This window comes from Mustela nivalis, assembly GCF_964662115.1.
Source record: "Mustela nivalis genome assembly, chromosome: 6".
In the NCBI taxonomy this organism is placed as follows: Eukaryota; Metazoa; Chordata; class Mammalia; order Carnivora; family Mustelidae; genus Mustela; species Mustela nivalis.
The window spans coordinates 63,497,416-63,518,069 of NC_139025.1; the positions used below are offsets into that span (position 1 = coordinate 63,497,416).

At 38.7% G+C, this 20,654-nt stretch overlaps 1 protein-coding gene across 16 annotated transcripts in view; it reads right to left on the reverse strand.

Annotated features, from left to right (window-relative positions):
• Positions 1-20,654, reverse strand: part of NPAS3 (neuronal PAS domain protein 3) — an 845,929-nt gene that overhangs the window by 388,413 nt on the left and 436,862 nt on the right. The window contains exon 1 of one of the 16 annotated variants that reach the window (XM_082737856.1): positions 9,207-9,287. The exons of the other annotated variants lie outside the window; for them this stretch is intronic. Within the exon in view, the coding sequence (XP_082593982.1) occupies positions 9,207-9,263 (57 nt within the window). The 5' untranslated portion in view covers positions 9,264-9,287. Of the gene's footprint in view, positions 1-9,206; positions 9,288-20,654 lie in introns of those variants that run through there. 16 annotated transcript variants of the gene reach the window in all.

The following is a 20,654-nucleotide window of genomic DNA, read 5'->3' on the forward strand; positions in this document are numbered from 1 at the left end:
CAGGAGCAATAAGGAAAAGAAAAGGTTTTGTTCTTGTTAAATAATAGCGAGAAATAACTTCTAAGAGGGTTCTCTTGCTTCTCCTTTTCTTGCTTGTCCTTTGCCGGCATGGATCTATGTCCCTCTGCAGAGTTCATGGATTTTTCAAGGAGGCCTATGTGAGACCCTTTACAGTTGTGGAACACTGTAAAGAATCTACCTGGTAAGAGTGCAATGTCCTCAACAAGATTAACAAAGTGAGAACGGGAGCGCTTCCACTTATGGATAAAAATTACAGATAAACTCTCCCTCCCAGATTATATAGGAAGGGGCTTAGCATCCCTTAGCATCCAAGGCTCTTCCTGGAGCTTGTCCATCTACAGCATGAGAAATGTGCATATGGGCATAGATACGGTCTTACGTGCCTTGGTTTACAAAACAGATTTGTTGGTGAAATTTGAGTGTTTGACGTATCCCAGGAAAAACTAGGACACGGAATTCATACTTCTTAAGACACAGAGAATTTTCTCTTGGCATATTTTAGGAATCGGAGGCAGGAGGGGAGAAAAGGGAATTCCAGCATTCAAATTTCTTATCTGTTTTTTTACCACTGACACCCATAACTTTATGCCCGAAGGCAGTTCTGCACTGCCCTTATTGTTTAAAATTTTATTGTTTTTTGTAGAGCCGGTAATTCATAAGGAGGAGACAGCTATCAGAATCCTGCCACTGGCAGGAAAGCTAACCCTTCTGTCCTCAAATCGTCTCCCCTTCACTCCTCTCTGCGCAGTATTCTCTGAGAGGGTACCGTTTCTCGCATACTTGTGTCAGGACAACATTTATCAGAAATCAATAATTAAATTCTCAAAAAGACATTTAAAGCAAAGCTCTGAAATAAATACAGGTTCAGAATGGATTGCAGGTTAAAGTCTCGGCTGTCTCTTGAAGTCAAAGTACAAACTGTCAGCAATGGGCAAAAGATAGGAGGGTTGAAGCAGAAATGCTTGGTGTAGAAAGTTAAAATTTTCCATTAGAGGCTGAATTTTTCTTCTTTGTCATCGACCCATTGATGATATAATTGAAGCAACCTACCACTTGGTGCTTTAGGTTTATAATAGAGTATATTCATTATCTCTTATAAGGATGCCCTGTGAATTTTCAGTTAAATACTAAATAAGTAAGAAATTTTAAATACTAAAATATTTAGTAGGTTAAGAAAAGGAAAAAGACAAGAGATTAATAAAGGTTTCCATTTCTCTTCACCAACTACACTTTCATGTATTCTTATTTTTTGCTGACCTGGAGGAGAGAAAAGGAAACAGATGTTTGTTGTTGAAAAGAAGTGAGTTGTGGGAGGCCCTTTAGCTTCATGTTTCCACTCCTTCCCAGGCACCTGCAATCTGTAAGCTTGCTCTTTTTTCATTAGCACATATTTTAAAAATGCCTGGAAAGAGTGTCGTGTTCACAGAGCATGGGCCTCCAGCTAAGGATGCTCCCCTCGAGTCTGAGAAAAGTAAAAATGAAGGAAAGAAAAAAATACCCATCAGAAGAGGAAGGTTAATTTTCATTTATGACCAATATGAAAAGACTGAGTCATGAATTATAGGTATATTGTAATAGCAACAATGGGTAGAAGCTGCAAAGGGATGGGCATGACTCCGGAGCTCAATCGGAAAAGAAGAGAATTTTTCTCCAAAATCCTTAAGACTCTAGATGTGATTAAGCGAATCAAGGAGCTGAAGGCAGAATTTAGATCAGGCAGAAAAAACACTCTGCATTCTGCAGGTCTGGAGTCTTTTTGGGAGCACAGACACAGTGGTGACATTTTTTATTATTTCCATCCATGTAAGCTGCCCCCGATCATGAACTATCTGTTTTTGTGACTTCTGGACCTTAGGCCAGGACTCCCGTTGCACTGTCTGCTCTTGCTAGCAGTTCTGACACTGCCGGTTCTGATGCATTTTCCTACAGTGACTTCTGTATCCTCAGCTTCTGAGGCCCAGCAAGCTCGGAGACGAGGAGCTAAAGGGCTCACTGTAGGTCTACATTCAAAGGCAGGAAAATCATTATCTATTTCCGAAAGATAGATCTAAGGGGACAGTGGAGTTCCCAAATACTCCCAGCTCCTCTGAAGCAAAGCAGTCTTGATGGGAGAGTCACAAAACAGCCACAAGTGGGGCCATGCCCTCATGCAGCTTCTGGAAACCTGCCATTCAGAAAAGGATAAAGAAATGCCATTGGTGGCAAAGGAAACTTTTAAAAAATGCTTTGAATTTTTCCATGCGGGAAAAAATGAAGAACAAAAATTCACAACTGAGAACAGCAGTAAGGAAAGTACTGTCCTGACATATGATGGGGTAAAACAAACACACAAACAAACACACACAAGAAAAGCCTAAAACTATATTCTAGAAGGAAATGCAGTCCTGGTTTAGGCTAGAGAGATAAACTGACGAGGTGATATAAAAAGAAATCTAATAATGACCTTATTAAATTAGTGGGCTTTTCATATTTGTAGTTCCGTTACCCGACAGCCTTTACTTTCAATCCCTTATACTTCATAAAAAGTAACGTCTTCTTAATTTAGTACCTAAAATAATAATATTTTGAAAATTACATAGCACTAGACTAAGAACTCCTTGAAGCCAAGATTGTGTGTGTCTCTGTATCCCTAGTTCTTGGTACAGAACCTGGGATGGAGAAGTCTTTAATTAAATATTTATTGAATGAATGTTGGTAATTATGGTTTACAACTCATTTCCAAAGATACTATACAATTTGATATTCATGGCCCTATGATGCAGGTTCATTACACCCATTCCGCAGGTAAGAAGATATGGTTAAACAGATTAAGTGGTTTGCCAAAGACAATATAATTAGTGAGAATCAGAAGAATGTCACTTGAACTTAGGCCTTCTGACTCTTTCAAGTATATGGTTTCCTTAAATATTGTCGCTGGCTATTTAACTGGCAGATCACTTTGGAATAACTTCAGCAATACAAATCACTAGCAATAAAAACATACCAGAGGATTTGGACCACTCCTTGTAATTAGCTCAAAGGGAATGCTGCAGATGAAAGGGGGGAAAACACTATGTACCAAAGATATTCAATTTGGTATTACTTATTTTGTCAAAAACTAAAATCCAGTTAACTTGAACATAAGAGGAGACTACTTAAGTAAATTAGAGCATATTGACTCGATTGAATATTATGATGTTGAAAATTATTTTGGAGATGTAGTAGCAATATGAAAAAAGCATATCTTAATGTCACGATAAAAGAGGTAAATTCTAAGCTGTGATTCTGCTATGGTTAAAAACGTGCAAAACTCCATAGAATTTCCGAATGCTGGGTTGCTTGACTTTACATTGTACATCGAGCTACAAAATATCTAAATATCTAGAATTATTTAAAATAGAAAATAAGACATAGACATAACCTAGAAGGTGACTTGTCCTAACAGCCTCAGACTGAATATGAAATACTGTAGAAATTTAGAAAAAAGGGCATCAGTATCAAGTGGAATGACCAGGAAGGTATTTGTTTGTTTGTGGTTTTTTGGTTTGCTTTTAAGTAGACCAGCATCTAGCTGAACTTTAAAAAATAGGCGGAATTACAATAGGTTAAAACTAAGCACTTACGGATGGTTCTGGAGACATTTTAAGCAGAAAGGGGTAGGAGCAAAGGCCAAGAGGAGGGGGTGGGCAATGCAAATTCAGGAAGTGGCAGGTAACCATATTAAAAGAGCCGGTCTGAAGTGTAGACAAATCCTAGTGAGCAAGAGGACTAAAGAGTTTCTCTACCTTGGCACTGTTGATACTTTAAGATGGAAAATTTGCATTTGCATTGCATTGCAATGTGCATTGCAGGGTGTTCAGCAATATCCCTGGCCTGTACCTGCTAGAGGCCAGTCGTGAGTCCCCTGTTGGGATCCATAAAAATGACTGCAGACATTGCCCAATGTCCCCCAGAGGGCAGAATCACCTCTAGTTGAAAAACCCTGGGCCAAAACCAAAGATGGAAAATTGGTTTTAGCCAAAGTGTAAGCTCCTGCTAACAGGGAATAGTAAACCAGTGGCATTAAGAAGGAAGGTTCAAAGTCTAGGCTCGGAAAGCACAGCAGTGAAATCCACAAGAGACCCAAGAACGCTGAGCAGAGATGGTTTTTTTGGTTTTATTTTCCTTCCTTGGCTAGAAGGTAGGTTTAAACCCGTTTTGGGGATAACAACAGAAGGAAACTTGAAGAACTACAAAAGAAGTCTGGACTGCAAAGATGAGTCATGAGTTTTCTGTTGTCTAAACCAGAAGATTTGATAAAAATGATGAGCATATTCTAGTTATTAATCCAAGGACTGCATTTAGAATGGATTAAATCAACCAGCACCTGAAGGCAGGAAGACAGGGGACAATTTAGGAGTGGGGAGTACTCATTTGCGTGTGAGAAAAAAGAGTCTGAAATACTGGGGCATATCTGAAAAGAACAGATAAACAATGTCAAAATCGAAGAGTTTCATCAAAAGTTTAAATAAGCTGCACGTACTGCATCCAATCTAAACTTCTGGAAACTTTAGCCGTCACTACAATTTAACTATGAGCAGATAGGCTACATGAGCTTGGTCACATTTGGTAAATTTTAATGCCACAGGAAGACTCCTTCAAGAGTTTCCTTTGTTTATTATTTTTAATGCCTCGGACTTATGCAGCTTCATGACACTAGACCAGAAAAGGATTAATGAAATAAGTTTATAAATATTTATAAATTGATTTTATTTATGCAGCTTTTTTGAAAAAACAACAAAACAAAACAAAACAAAACACCCCAAAACCAGCAACCAGATCTGGGACTGACAACATTACAGCTATAAAGAGGGCAGTAAGTTACCCCTGTCATTCAGAACTTGGAGCATTCTTTCCTTTGTCACATCAACTCCTTGCAGAACATTTTAAAGTGTTAAATGTTTTAACAGTGATATCCTCTCCAGTCGCTTGCTGTGCTGAGCTTTTTGGTAAAATTCACTTTGAGTACGGAGTGATGTAGTTCCATTCTGGTAGGCTCTGGAAGTCCACATTCTCACTCCTTTCTGTAGTTTTCAATTGGAGTAGAACAGAAAGTCTCAGGGACAGACTCTGCTGGAATCATAGTTTATGAATCAATCTCACTGAACTTTCTGCACTTTCTGCTTTCAAATAAGCTTTGATCTGAATAAACCGTGCTTTCCCACATTACAAAAGACACAGGTCAGAGAAATATTTAATTATATTATGTACCTTTTTTTTTTCTATTAAGCTAGAGCTTTACTCAAAAGAAGGAGATCAGAGATGGGAAAGTGATTTGTCATCTTAAAATTATGAAAATGTAGTAATGACAAGTAAAATTCTAAATTAAAATGAAACAAACCCCTTTAATCTAAAACATGTATTTCTCTTACCATATATAATAACCATTTATATTTCATATAGGATCAGATGTTTTTTGTCGTTTTTGTTTTTAGTATAAAGCCCCCCAGAGTGAGAAAATAATTATTCTTCCATGATAAATTCCCATATGGGCACTATGATTTTCTATTCTATTGTTGCTCATCTTATCAGCTATTATCCTTCAGTAATATCTGAGTTCAGCACTCAGTAGTGCTCCTCCTTTCTCCCTTACCACTAACTTATGCCTGTACATTTCTTTTAACTTTTTTTTTAAACAATCATCTGTACCTCATAGCATGGACCTTACCCTTGAAATTTCTAGGCAAATAAAGCAATTCAATTCTTCAATTCGCAAGCAGGAAAGACTTAAATGAACATCTCAGCTGGGAGAACTCAGAAGTCCTGGAATGAAAAGTTTCATGCTTCTCAAGTCCCTTGGTCTGACTGTTCTGCTGCTGCTTAACATGTGTCCAAAGAAAGCTGTGTATCCACAAAATAATTGATAGCTATTTTCCCTCAAGACATCCCATATTCTCCACTTTCCTCTCAAGGACTCCATCACAGCCATCTCAAACTTCAGTCATGCCATCAAACACCACCACCATATTTGGTCACAAGCAATTACCCATCCCAGGCCCCCCTCCTCTGAAATACACAAAGACTGAAATGGTCCCACCCTCAGCTTCTTTGTTCTCCGTGCCTTTCTTCACAAAGGACACAGGACAGCATTTCCTATGGGACAGTGCCCAGAAAACTGCTGGCACCCCATGGGCACTGCTATTAACAGTAATAAGAACATGAGCTACATTTATAATCAAAGGAAACATGACCAGATCCCTGTTCCGGTTTAATAAGATAATTGAAAATTACCTCATGCAAGGTGTTCAATGACCAATAAATGTTTGGACTGTAGCCAATGGCCTCTGGATATACAGACATTTGATTATGAAAGGATGTTTGGCTGTTTCCCAAAAAGAACAGATTAAAAAAAAGGGGGTGGGGACTGAGTTATTTTTTCCCTCTTCCATGTGCATGGCATGAGAGCAAACACAGGTTAGGACAAGGTTGAATCAGGGACAGTCTATAACTATTTGGCTAGTGGTGAAACATTCAACCTTGGGATGTTTTTCCACCAACCCTTAACCAAGGGCAAACTGGAAAGGACCCAACTCTTGCAGGTAAAGTTAAATGAATAGCCACAAAGACCAGCAGAGAGCAGTCCTGAGAACCAGTCAAATTTTAATAATTAGACTTTATAAACTAGGACAATCTAGTATTGATCCATCGGGGTAAAGTTGGGGAAAGCAGACTCATTTAGATAGTTCCTTGCCTAAAAGAATCACATATATTTACCACATCTCCTAACCAGCATTTTAAAAAGTATATTATGAATTGTGTTTCTATAGTCATTAATAAAGATTGTTACAAGGAACAGTATTTCACAGCAGTAAATTCCACAGTAGGATTTCTTATTTCTGCCTGCTCACATATTCAATTTTAATCAAAGAAGCAATGTTTTAAAATTTCTTTTGCTAAGTCAGAACTTTTTCAGGTTTTCTTTTTCATTTTAGCCACCCACGTGAAAGATTCACTGCAGCAGAGAAGCATCCTACTGATACTATCCATGTTTCTTGAGTGTAGCCTGGCCACACAAAGGCAGTGAAGTGTTCATCTGGGGTAGAACAATTTCTGCCCCTACAATAGATGGGCAGGTAAAGGCCACAACCCCTAGGGCCTTCTGTTTATTACTCCTATTCACTACAAATAGAAGTTCAAAGAGAGGATACAGAATAGAGGAAAGCAGAGACAATGAAAACTGAGAAAAATAAAGGCACTGAAATTTTTGAAAAGGGAGTATGAAGTCATTTATTCACCTGCACTTGGACAAGAGAATGACATTTACACTGGGAATCAGCCAGTCTCCACTTCTGTTCTACTGAACCAGATGCCATTGTTGATTCTTAATTTTTTTATATGAAAATGATAAATTATATGATCTGACATCATAATAAAATTGGAAGAAATTTTCCAATAGGTGCCACAAAAGACTTACTTTAATTTAGACCTAAAGATCAAGGGAAATGTTTTGGAAGGAAATGACACACTAGTTCAGAAGAAGTGACTTCCCACTTTCGCTCTGAAGAGCCTTTTATGTATTCACCAACAACACCAGAGACCAGCAAGTAACTAGATCTAGTGGAAATGAAAGAGATGACTTTCCTAGACGTTCTCTTGTAGAGAAGAATGTCATCTGTGCCTTTGCAATGGCTTTCTAAATTCTGTGGGGAATCACAAAGGATAACACTGCCTCCAGACTGGGCATCCAGGGGAGGACAGAAATGAAAACCAGGTAAATGCATCACCCACTGAAGAGCTTCACTGAGGAGGAAATAAAGAGTTCAATTAGCGACCACAGATAATTTGTAGGTCTTGAGCCAAGTTTACAGGGAATGAAGCTTTACTTCCCTTTACATCCTTAATCTCCTAGGTCTCAGCAGGGGTTGAAACAGTTCCATATAAAAGAACAGGGCAGTTATTAGGCCCTTTGAACTGTGCAGTGTAGGGCAATGCCAGTGGGACCGTGTGTTTATAGGCAAATTAGGAGCTTCAATGGTTTATTGTTAAGCTAACAAGTCATTAGAAGGGGTCTGCCCTTCCAAGCACTCTCTCTGAAGGTAGTCATAAATTGTGATTCCGGGTTAGAGAAATGGAGTAGTTGATTAAAACTAGTATACGTGGCCCATCCCTGATATGAGCAGAGAGGAAGAACTCTCAGAAACAGCATACTGTGAGCTTTATGCGGTAGCGTTGATTTGTATTTTTAAGGGCAGTTTTGAATAAGATTACTCTGCTACATAACAGATGTGACTAAATAGATACACGTTGACTTAGGCTCTTTGGAACAGGGGAAGAATGCTACAAGGAATAGTATTCTTATTGAGACATTGAACACATCTACTTTGTTTCATTTATTTTAGTTTAATACATATATTTTAGTTAAGACAATATAGTTAAGACATATATTTAGTGTAAGTTTAATTCATTTCCTATATTTGAGTTTTAGAAATTTCACTTTTGAAAGGTATTCTTCTCCTTCATCTCGTATGTTACCTGGATAAAAATTTTATTACCCTGCAGACTACCAGATTTCTTTTATCATTATTATCATTATTATTATTAGTTGCCAAAAGGGTGAGCTTATACAAAAAAACAATGAAGAGGGAGCCTAATTAGATTTAAATGAATACACTGACCTTTCTTACCTTCTTATTTGTGAATGAATGAGTAGAGTACCCTTCTATGAAGAGACCTTCCCATACACAGTCCTCTGAAAAAGTAATGCCACTTCAAGACACCCACAATAAGAGACCGAGTTAAATGCTATCCATCGAGGAGAAGACTCTAACCAGGGTATTAGGATGGTAAGGGCAAAGAGTTTTCCAACACCTTAATTTAAATCTCCTATTGTTATAGAGAAAAGAAACCATGATGAATCTTCATCATGCTCCTCTAGATGTTGTGATATTTTTAAAGATGGGATTTTTCTAGGGGTTTTTAAAAAGTTTTTCCTAAGGCAAAGCAAAATAACCATCAAATAATGTAAACAATTCAGGTTCGCCTGCAAGCTGGAGTTAGTAAAAGAGGTTGCCTCATGGAAGCCTTTGATGGAAAAGATCTGATGTTGTCAAACCCCACCAGGACCCATGGTAGTAGTCAGCTTCATGGTTTCATTTATGTACACTTGATTTATACTGATTATTTATTAGTCAACACATGAGAGCATGAAACAGTTCTGAGTTACTCACTTGCAAATTCCTTCTGAGGTAAGAGGAAGGAGGAAAACGGTCCTTCACAAATAGCATGGTGACTCTGCCCCATGGAAGATCCATCTGAAGCTCTTATTTTGTTCAGAAGTGACTTCTTCCTGACTGAAGGGCTTCCCCATCCCCTCCCCCTTCCCCACGGCACAGCAATGCCAAATGCTGACAGCGTGGAAAGGAGGCAGCCGACAAAGACCACATGTCCAGATCATCCAGGCACCCAAGACAGAGAGCTGCAGCAACATGCAGCCACGTCCAGCCATTCCCACCAAAGAGGAAAGCAGGCAACCAACACTGTGCAGAACATACCAGAAGCGAAGCCTCCTGTGGAAATCCACTGCTCAAGACCAAGGGCTGGCGCAGATGCAAAAGCAGAAACCAAGAGTTCTCTGGGTTTAGTAAACAGGCCTCAAAGATAGATGCAGGCATTACAATACAGATGGGGAAAACAAGAGCAACATGAGACAGACAGACAAAGACTGGACCAGACACGGAAATTTCTTTGTTCACATTATCTGTCTTCCAGGGAGGAGGAACTGGGCATCAGAACTCACTGAATATGTTCTATGCTTGATTTTAGCAAGTAAAACTGAGCAAACTATGTATAATTCTCATCTCAGAGGGCACAGCCTATCATTCTCCAGAAACTCCTATGCCCTTTTCATGTAGTCTCTATTATATGGGATCTTTAAATTATATAGAATTCTTAGGCATTGTTAAAAGTAGGTATCTGAGCTTACCTGGCCTCTAATTAATATTCAAGAATCTGATAGCCAAAGGTGCAAAAAACAAGGTCTCAGTGAGCATGAAAATATGTACCGTCCGTTGGTAAGAAGAGATAAACAGTATTTGATATCACCGGTCTACAGTAAAACAGATACTAGACTAGCTATAAGACTTAAAAAGAATGAAAAGTAGGGGGGAGCAGTACCAATGAAGAAGTCTGTCTGAATGAGAGAGATGTCTGCCTATGCGTGACTACCTTGTCCATCCATAAAACCCTGGTCTATCCGGTGCTGTATGTTTCACTTTGACTCCTGGAGGCCCATTCCATAAGCCAAGAAGGTGAAAGGATAAGACCTCAACATTTAAGGTTTTTCCTTCTAATTTTCTGAGGAAAAGCAGAATGCCTGCCACTGTGGTGTCCCAACAAGAACCCATGCCTCTATGAAGAATTTGGTTTCAGTCCTTCAGTCCAAGGAAAGTAAGAAACACCAGGTGCTCTTGGACTTGGCAATGAGACTTGTTGGCCCTTCCAGCTAGCATAGGAAAGTGCTTTCATCTAGGGGAAAAGTGTGTCTCCCCATTTCCCAGGTCAGTGGAGGGACACTGAGCATTATGAGTGCTGTTCTTTGATAACCTTCTCTTTATGACATCTGAATATGGTTGCACTTTTTCTTCTCCAATATTGATGTCTACTGCTTCACTAAATAGGATAGTAGGAAGATATAGGACTGTCAGATTTTAAGTTACAGTTCTCACTGATCAAGAGAGAAAACAAACTGTACTGGAAAAAGAAAAAGAAAAAAAAAAGAAAAAAGAAATGACATCAGGTTGACCATCTAGATGCCCACAATGACCCACGGACAACAATAACAGTTAATCCTCAAAAGTGCATCTTCCAGATTATACTGGAGGAAGTATGGTCAAGAGAAGTAGGGATTGGACAGAAAAGATAAATTAAACAAAGACTAAAATGGTGTCACTGTCCATTTATGACCCTATAATTTTACTGAATCATTTAACGAAGAGATTGGACACAAACTCTGTATAATTCCATACAAATGGCCAACCCCACAAGTAAACTATGTGGCTTTATGCAAGCTGCATGACTGGCATAAGCTGTTTACCATTTTATCAGTGATGGAATAATAGAAGCAGGTGTTCCTGCTGGTCTAAGCAGAATACATTCACTAAACATTTTATAAATCTATCAGACTGTTGTATCAGTGATGTATTGTACTATTGCATTTTTCTCAGGCCTAAGTTATGAAAAAAAAATCACAAACCTCCTGCTAAGCATCAAAGAGTGAGGTACACATTTTCTATGCTCTTTCTTTATGCCTATTTACAAAAACAAACAAATAAGCTTTCCACTCTAGTTGGGGAAATGCCTCGACATTAATTTCAAATTAAAAAAAAAAAAGAAACTCCAGAATTTCCTGTGAGCAAACCAACTTCCCAAGTGCTGGTTCATTTATTTCTCTTTAATATTTCAAAGCTTTGTAGCTTTGGAAACATTTCTTTTAAAAAATGCTGCCATAGTAGGGAAATGCAATGGCTGATGAAAAGGAAAACTGGGACTGAAGGTTTTGTCTGATGACTTTCTATTTTTTCTCCGATCTCTTCTGGGCTTCCTCTTTGATCTCAAAATTCTTAAGCCCCCACCAGGGCCTGGTCTCAGCATCCACAATAAACGTGCTACCTACAGAGGTGCAGAAGCACCGTTCCCCAGCCCTACTCCACACAGGGAGAGCTGAGCTCTCTCCCTCCTATTATTTGCTGGAACTTGATCAGCCACTGAAGTAACACACATGAAGGAACTCTTAGTAGCCCTTGTCAAAAATGGTAGTTCTCTGCATTGTTAGACTCCTGGGCCTTTGCACCAATGCCTGAGGTCTCCGTAGTCAGCACTTAGGCACAAAGAAGGCACATTATACTCAAAAAGAGGATGCATAAATGAATAAATATAAAAATAACAGGATGATAACAGAGTGGCAGGAAACTGGCTATGGCTCCTGAGGATGGTGGAATTGGGGAAGGCCAGGAAAGAGGCCACTGTCGTGATTCTTAAGCGTTCTTACTTCCTGATCTGAAACTCAGGAGGGGATTGTGACCACAGAGAGAGAGACTGGGGGTGACTCGACAAGCCTGCTAGCTCAGTCCCGAGCCAGCTCAGCAGAACGTGAGCATCTGGGAGTCTCTCCCCAGCTTCCATGCCTACTTAAAGATGCGCTCCCCAAGTATAGTTTGAGGTTGTCTGAGTCCCAGTAGTATTACTTTTTTCAACCCATTTCTTGGAGGTCACATTACTGAAAATCTCATTTGACATGGAGGATACTGGAGAAATGTACTAATTTATCTTTGGTACTTTAAATGGGGTTTTTCAGATTGTGAAGAAAAATGGCAGTGAAGAACCTGGGACCCATAGGACACTACTAAACTGAGTGGATGTTGGTTTTGAAAGGGAATTCAGTGCCAGGAAAGCAGAAAGAAACTCCATTATCATGAGGTACTTAAGCTAAGAACACAAAGGACTTTGTTACTAGAATGGGTACTGAACGCTGAATTGTAAGACGTGTAGTGCGTATGAGACTGGCAATGGATTTTCCAGATGAGTATCTGTCTGTAGGGATAAGCTTTAGTCTTTGAGGGGCCTCTCAGACCATAGAAAGTTGCATTTCTTTTTCCTTCAACCTAAAAAATATGCACAAGTCTTTTACCTTGAAATAGAGTTGATTCTCATGTCAATGCCTTCCTTGGGGCTTCCTCTTACACAGCTAGGAAGAGCTTCTACCCAAGACCAGTCAACCCCTCCAGCAAGGAAGGCCTTTGGACAGGGTATTGGGCACTTGTATACTCTTCAAAATAGGATGTAGTAGAGGAGTATTTCTGGGTGTTCTGGGTATATACAGAAAATGAAAGTATAACAAACTGAATCTAATACATTTTATAGTAACCACTACTGACTGAGTACTTCCCTTTATGGGTATTGTCTCATTTAACCTTTAAAATATCACCTTCTTCTCACAAAAGTCCTTCTTACTACACTCAGTTCATAACCAGGAACGAAATGTGCTCAAAACATACAGAAAAGCCAAGGCCAAGATCGAACCTGGCTTTATATTCCACACAGGTTGTAGTGAGACGTGTCAGAAGTCCTCCCTTAACTCGCTTTCAGAAGGTTCGAGAAGAGGACCCTCCAAATCCTAACGTCCTCTATTTAACACTTTCCTATCGAATAATACAAATTCCAGTTTCCTGGAAGTAAGGCAGCTGTGTCTAGATCTTCCCGGAAGTACTGAGACCTGTGGTTGGAATGTGACTGAGGCCAAGGAGACAAATAATCTCCAGAAGGGAAATTGGGTTCTCATCCGACACTCTCTACACTGACCTCTACCGATGCTTGACAGTGGAAATCCAACTTTCAGACTTGCCAGGTTTCTGGAATTAAGTCAACAAATAATTTGAGGCATATCATAAGACTGTTTTTCATAAGGCTCTGAGGGGGTGACTTCTAAAATGCAATTTTGTGATATTTTGTAAACTGCATGTTAACTCACTCATCGTAACTTTGCATTCTGCAATATCTAGTATGTATGAAAACTAGTGACGCTTCCTCCATCCACTTGGGAATCCCTTCTCAAGGTGAAGAGACAAGCATCATAAGAGAAAGAATAAAAAGCATGTAAGTTGGTTTCCAATCCAGTCAAATTTGATAAAAGTGAAATCCCAGGGGCACCTGGGTGGCTCAGTGGATTAAAGCCTCTGACTTTGGCTCAGGTCATGATCTCAGGGTCCTGGGATTGAGTCCCACATCGGGCTCTCTGCTTAGCAGGGAGCTTGCTTCTCCCTCTCTCTGTCTGCTTGTAATCTCTGTCAAATAAATGAATAAAATCTTAAAAAAAAAAGTATCCCAGATAGGTATTAATAAAATGCCTGGTATGACTTCTTTTCCCCCATGGGCAAATACACACCACCAGTCATCTATATAAAAATGTTTCCAAATGCTACTGGAAGTGAATTGTCTAGAAGAGGCAAGAGGACTTTACACTTGAACTTTCCTCCAGTCAAAACAAGAGTGTCTCTGGTTATGCTGTTTATCTAAATTCTAGTCCATATTCTTTCTAGAGCCATTTGTATTTTTGTTAATTAGGTCCATTAATGTATCTGGCAGAACAATTTTACAGCAAGAGTATACCTCTGATTTTCTAAACAACCACCAGTGTTAGCTTTTACTTATTGCTGCAGGGCTTGAAATTCAAAATAAATCCATATAGTGTCAGAAATCTTTTTTTTATTCTTTCTCTGCCCCAGCAAGTCAGAACTTGACTTGGATTTTCCACAGGAGTAAGGTGTGAGCACGATTTCCACACTTTCAGGTGGGTATTTATTATTATATCCCTCAAGATAGTCTCTTTTCTCAGAATTCAGATAATATTTCTGGAGCTTGAGTGCTTCGATTCAGGTATTTCACTAATCCCTTTTAATGACAAGTGTGTATGACAAATCAAACAAGGTACTTAGTCTAGAATGGACTTTTGAGCTGTATTTAAAAATATAAAGGCAATTCTCATAAAATATGCAAAAGTGAAGGAAAATGACAAGTTTAATTAGCAGAAACAGCAAATACAGTTTTGGGGGGTTTGGCTGCTAAGCCCCAAAAAAGCTGCTTAAGTAACCAAAAATTATTATTTTGGGCAATAAAAATATTGTTATAGCAGCTTCTGTGTATAGCGCATGGATTACACATCTATTATTCTACATGCTTTATCCCTTCAGACTAGAAATATCAGTCCAGTTTCCAGTTTTTTTAGGAAACTGAGGCAGATGGTTAAAACAACCTGCCTAAGATCACACAGCTAATAGGGGAGCTGAGTCTGCTACCAAAAAAAGGAGAATTTGCCCTTAACCACTACCTTATACTGCCTTTGAATAGAGATGTAGAGTAAATATCAAGAAATCTTCCTGACCTAAGGCTAGGGAGTTTAAAAAATCAAAATAAATCAAAATAACTACTTACAAAGGAAATGACTTATTTCCGTGAGATAAGTTGGGTGGGGAGAGGGACACCTAAACTTCACCTACAACAAATCAGGAGTTCAGGACCATCACTGAGAAAGGACGCAGTGCATTTCTTGTTTCTCTCTGTAATGTCTTCCCCCCTCACGGCGTGTGGTGGTCGTCCGTCCCCAGGAGCACAGACATCTACAGCTACTGCACTCTTACGGAGGGAGTTAGTGCTGAACAAGTCTGTTTGAAACACATGTCTCTTTGAAAGTTTAATGGAGGCTTTTTCCTCATTCTCCTTGTTGCTCTTTAGAAAACAGCCTGCATACTTTAAGGGACGTCTGCCTTACCTTGTTCTCCTGGAAGAGGCAAGCTCTCCATGTTCCTGAGGAAAAAAACGATCCCTTTGATCGTGCTGCCTGCACGTCAGACTCTCTTCACAAACAATACACTTATTTTAAAAGTTCATTCTCACTAAAGAAAACTGGCCGTATGACAGAGTTGGGAGGAAAGTCACCTGTTAGACATCGTCCCTGAAATCTATCAGAGGTGACCCAACTGTATTATCTCGAAATACACTGTTATCCTCAACCAATAAAACACTTTATGGTGTGTCCTTTGGGTTCATAAGCAACCTCAATAATAATCTATTTCCAGTTACAAGTCAAGACAGCTCCAATTTTTAATGTTCTAATAAATAAATGGTCTAACAATTGGGAGCTAATTGTCACAGTGGGACAGTGTGAAAGGCTTATAATCATGGCCTTTATTGTCACAATTAATTTTCATATTGTAGCAAAATATAACCTCGGGAGCCCCTCAGAGTTAAAAAAAAATATATCACTATGTGCTCAAATGTAGAGTTTATGTGCTTTAAACAAATTTTGGTAATTTTAAACTCTCTCCATCTCTTCAAAATGAACAATCAACACTTCTTTGCTCTATGAGAATAATGACCAGAGCCATAAAAATTCCATTTCCAAAGAATAGATGGGTCCTATTCATGGGCAAAGTACTTCCAGTATTTTACAGATTTACTCTTTTAGATCTGTGTCACAAATCTTTAAAAGTCTGTACTTATTTAAGGCCAAGCTACATTCAGAACCCAACAAAAAGTCAACAGTAGACCAGAAGTAGACTAGCAAAATAAACATCCTTGGTAAGAGGAAGCTCTTACAAAAGCATGCTAATAAATCCAATAACACTTAGAGCATATTACTAAGAGTAAGTTAAAATAGTACTGAGATTTGGGGAAGTAATTAGTGCTCAGACTATACCACAGAGGTTTACCTGGATTGTTTTTTTTTTTTTTTTTTGTAAGGAAAATAACAAAGGTTCAGTCTTGGATAATTAAATATACAGAGGATTCAAAATTCATTTACTTCACATGAACAAAGGTTCAGTAATTATCTTCCCAATAGCAAAGGGGAATTGGGCAGTGTGGTTTTGACTGGGGCCCTGTACAGAGTGGCATGCTATTTGCTTCATTTAACTTTCTTTAATATTATTAATCATTGGGAAATTAGACTCTTCTCTGAATAGTCTGGGCTTGCTGTCCTCCAAACAACTGGATAACTGGGTAGGAAAAACCTTCTCTCTGAGACACAGCTGCCACCAGTCCTTGATTTTTCTTCATCATCCCTCTCTGAGACGGTGGAATGAAAAGAACGTTTCTCTAACAAAATTTCTGGCATAGGCATACTGAAAAGATAATTGGGGGATTCATGTAAATCAGTTTGGCTGAACTTGGGAAAATGAAGCCAAACAAAAATTACCAGCTTCCCCCTGAACCGCCCCCCCACCCCCCCTGCCAAGTGGACAGAATTCAGTTAAATAATCAGAGAACCTGCATGCCTATGTCTGACCCATTTGGAATTCTATCCTGTTAGGGCTGGCATCAAGGGTGTCTAATTGATTAAGTGTCTGCTCTGCTATATTCATGCTACTTCTCAGAGCGCCATGGTCAAGAGCATTAGCTCTGGACAGAGGCGGAGCCAGATATGAATTCTGGCTGGATTAGTCTGTACTTTGGATGAGCTAATTTCTAAACATCCATCTTCTCACCCCCAAAATGTAGATGATAATCCTTGCCTCCTCAGTTTCTTTGGAGAACCAACTGAATTAAGTTAAGACACTTAGTCAAAACCTTGGTGCACATGGCACAGCAGCAATTATTTGCAACAGTGAAAGTTATTATTATGAACTTCAGGCAAGAGACTCATTAGAATAAAGTGCTGATGTAATGGTACACCTTGAAGTGCTGGGTTGTAGCATAAAGAACATTGGACTTCAATTCAGAAAAATTAAAGACAGAATCCCATTTCTGCTGCCTGGTAACGGTGGGACTGGGAGCATATTACCTAGGTTCTCTGGTTTAGCTTCTCCATCTGAATAATGGGAATCATCACTGCCTTCAACGCAGAATAGAGGAGATGATGTCAGCTCCAAAGTGCCTCGTAGAGTGCTTAACAAGGACTAGCAGAAGCTCCATCTCTCTCTAAAGCTCCATTTATAAGCCTTTCCACCAAGAGCCAAGACACAGAACACTGGGTCAGCAGCCAGTCATAGATCTGTAACAGGTATGAATTTGGCACAAGGTGGCCTCTGAAGATGTCAATATTACAACTTACTTTTAAAAGGCCAGAAAGCAGCCTCTTCTTAATTCAGTGTCCAGTTTACCACTCCCTGTGGTTTTGATCTCCTCCTCTTATACCGTGAAAATCTGTTCCACCACCCCCATGTTATGTTCGCATCCACATCACATCCAGAATGGAAGTCTTGAGCATCAAAATAAGGTTACTATAGAATAATTGATAACTAGACATGTTCTAGGTTATGAAATTCCTCTAAAAGCAAGCATTTGTGCAAGCTCTGTTAGATTGGAGACAATTTCATGGACAGATCTACTCTATGTATATACTCAATATACAGTGAATATAAAGGAATAAGTTCAGCTGAGATGCTTTCACATGTATCTTAAGTATCACAAAAGGTCCGAAAAAGAAAGTGGACAAAATAAGCACAAAAAGTCCTTGCCCAGAGATTGAGGATTTAGGTGCATGATTTAGATGCATGATTTCTGAATATGGTATCACACAGAACAGAAGAAGGAACAGAAAGGCCTGGAAGCATGAAGATTTTTAGTAGCTAGCTCGTTTTCTCTCCTGGCCAAACGGGCTTCAACTGTTAGTGGACATGGCATAAATTAAATCTGAAACAAATAATTGTTCTGGCGTACAAAACTCAACCGGCCCAGCAGCTAGCAGGGAATTCTGTAATGTACCAGGTCAAAATAAAATAATTAAGATATTGTCCTTGAACTGAAATCTCACATATTTGACCCTCTCCCATGCCCATAGTCAAGGAAAGTAGAGACTGTACTTTCACCATTAAATCAAATGGCGCTATGTCAAAGCTGCAAAGAAAGAAGAGTTCGGGAGGGAAAATGAAAGTTGAGTCACGCCATCCTTGATTCAGCTAAGGTTGGGATGTTTATGATCCAAAGGGGCCAAGACTCTATACATTCATTATTGAAACTGCCATAGAGCCTGGGCTAACCAAATTTGCAAGCTACTTTTCTCAAAAAAGTTCATAGGCTCTTCAGTCTCCTTTTCTCACTCCTCATTCTCACAACAACCAACCGAAACAGGCCCATGTCAAAAGTTGATTAGATGCTTCCTGAGAACGTGCTAGGCAAAGGCACTCAGGAGAGATAAAAAGTAAAAAGATACTCGTGCTAGAAGTGGGAAAAACCTCGTTGACGAAGGCTACACTGGGTGTTCAAGTCCATTTGCCTTTGATTTATCTGGGGGGATAAGATGAAAATGTAGAATAATTAGTGCGATGGAAAGTGCTTAATACCCGAATGTTCTTTAATTAATACTTGCTAGTGAATAAAAAAGTGAATGATTGAGTGAATGAATGAATAAATGGAAGTGCTAATAAGGCAAACATGATAAGTGCTCAAATGTCACAGGAATTGGCCGTCCCAGGGGACTTGAAAGAACAGAAAAACTCCACTGAAAAGGTAGACTTGTGCTAAGCTGTTTAACACAAGTTTTAAAAATAGATATATTTACATTTATATTCAGTGTACTAGTTTTTATTAGGCAATAATAAATTTATCTAAAAGTCACTGACCAAGATTTAAAAAAAAAAAAAAAAGAATATCTGAATTTTGAAACAGTAGTATCCTTAGATAGTTAATGGCTGATTCTGGATAAGTGCCCTCAAAATAAACGTAAGAATTATGCTTCTGATACTTTCATCAATTGCCAAATATCAAGGATAATATTTATTTTCCATTGTCACTGAGGCACTGACATAACTAATATTATTTCAAAGTATCTGCTGATTACGAAATGCAAAACAATGATAATAACTCTTCATGTGACCCTTCAGAAATTCATTAAACTCTGAAGAAGTTTCTCTAGTAGAAAAACCAACACTACTTCACCATCACCTTTCAAGAGATCTCTGCTATTTGTAATTCTCTTCTTGCATTGCTCCTGCTATTATGTATCTTTGCTATCACCAGTGTACGGAAAACTGTCAATGCCTAATTGTTTTAATTTTCAAGGCTACAGAATTTGCTAATGATTTTTTTTTTTTTTTTTTTTTGCTGTGGGCTAGTTTGATGGTTCCTGTATTGAGAAACGAGAATGTTCTCTTCCTCCGTTCCCATGACCATCGACCTGCATGTGTATTTTAAATACTAGTGGGGCTTCTGAATATTTTTTAAGTGTCTGGGTAGTGATAAAAACAATTTGCAAGGCAAATGTATTTATCAGCCTGATCTCTTGACCTAAGGTTTTGATGATGTTTGTTGAGAACTTTGGGCATGAACGGTGGCCTTTGGATCTTTACTGTCTTCAAAATTCTAGTTGTGTTATTTCCTTTGGCTTAGGGAAAGTAGTGGTTTAAAAGATTTACACAATAAAAATGGGAAAAAAATATACTAAATGAAAATCAGGCTGGCATGAGGATGATTCGTTTAACAACAGAATTAGTAAACATGAGCCAAAAAACCCTCAAAACCAAAAACAAACAAACAAACAAACAAAAAAAAAAACAACAAAGATAACAAAGTTGTAACCCTTAACAGCCAGGGAAGTAGCAAAAGCTAAAGTTTGTATCCTCTCTTAGCCAGAAGATGGGAATCCTAAACAGGAGTTTGGGATTATAGAATAAGATCTTTGCTCTGATTTGTTACATTAAGCTTTGCTAATAAGCATTATATTTCACTTTAATTCTGGATATTGCAAAGAGTGACATTAAGTAACTGTGTTCTAGAGGAAAAGAAATATATACTGTGCCCCTTTAGTAAAACTGTTTTTAAATTCTAATAGAATTTCAAGGTTATTATCTATTTCAGATCAACAGTGGGGGTCAGAGTTCACAGCAGCCAGAATTTACAAACCTCCAATGGGTTTTGATTGACAGCAATCAGCATCTCTTCAGCATCACTGAGGGAACAAAGTACAGGTCAAGACAGCGGGCGATTTCATCTGTCATTTTTAATTATCTAAATGATATTCACAGACAAAACCTTTCCCATCCATCAGGGCATCACATTACCATAGACAATGTTTGTTTAAAGAAGAGGCCATAAAATCAAACAATTATGAATGCAGACAAGCCTCGCTATTGACTGCATAAGTAATCAAGCAGGGGTTCCAAAACTCTCTGCTAATGAATTGGTGG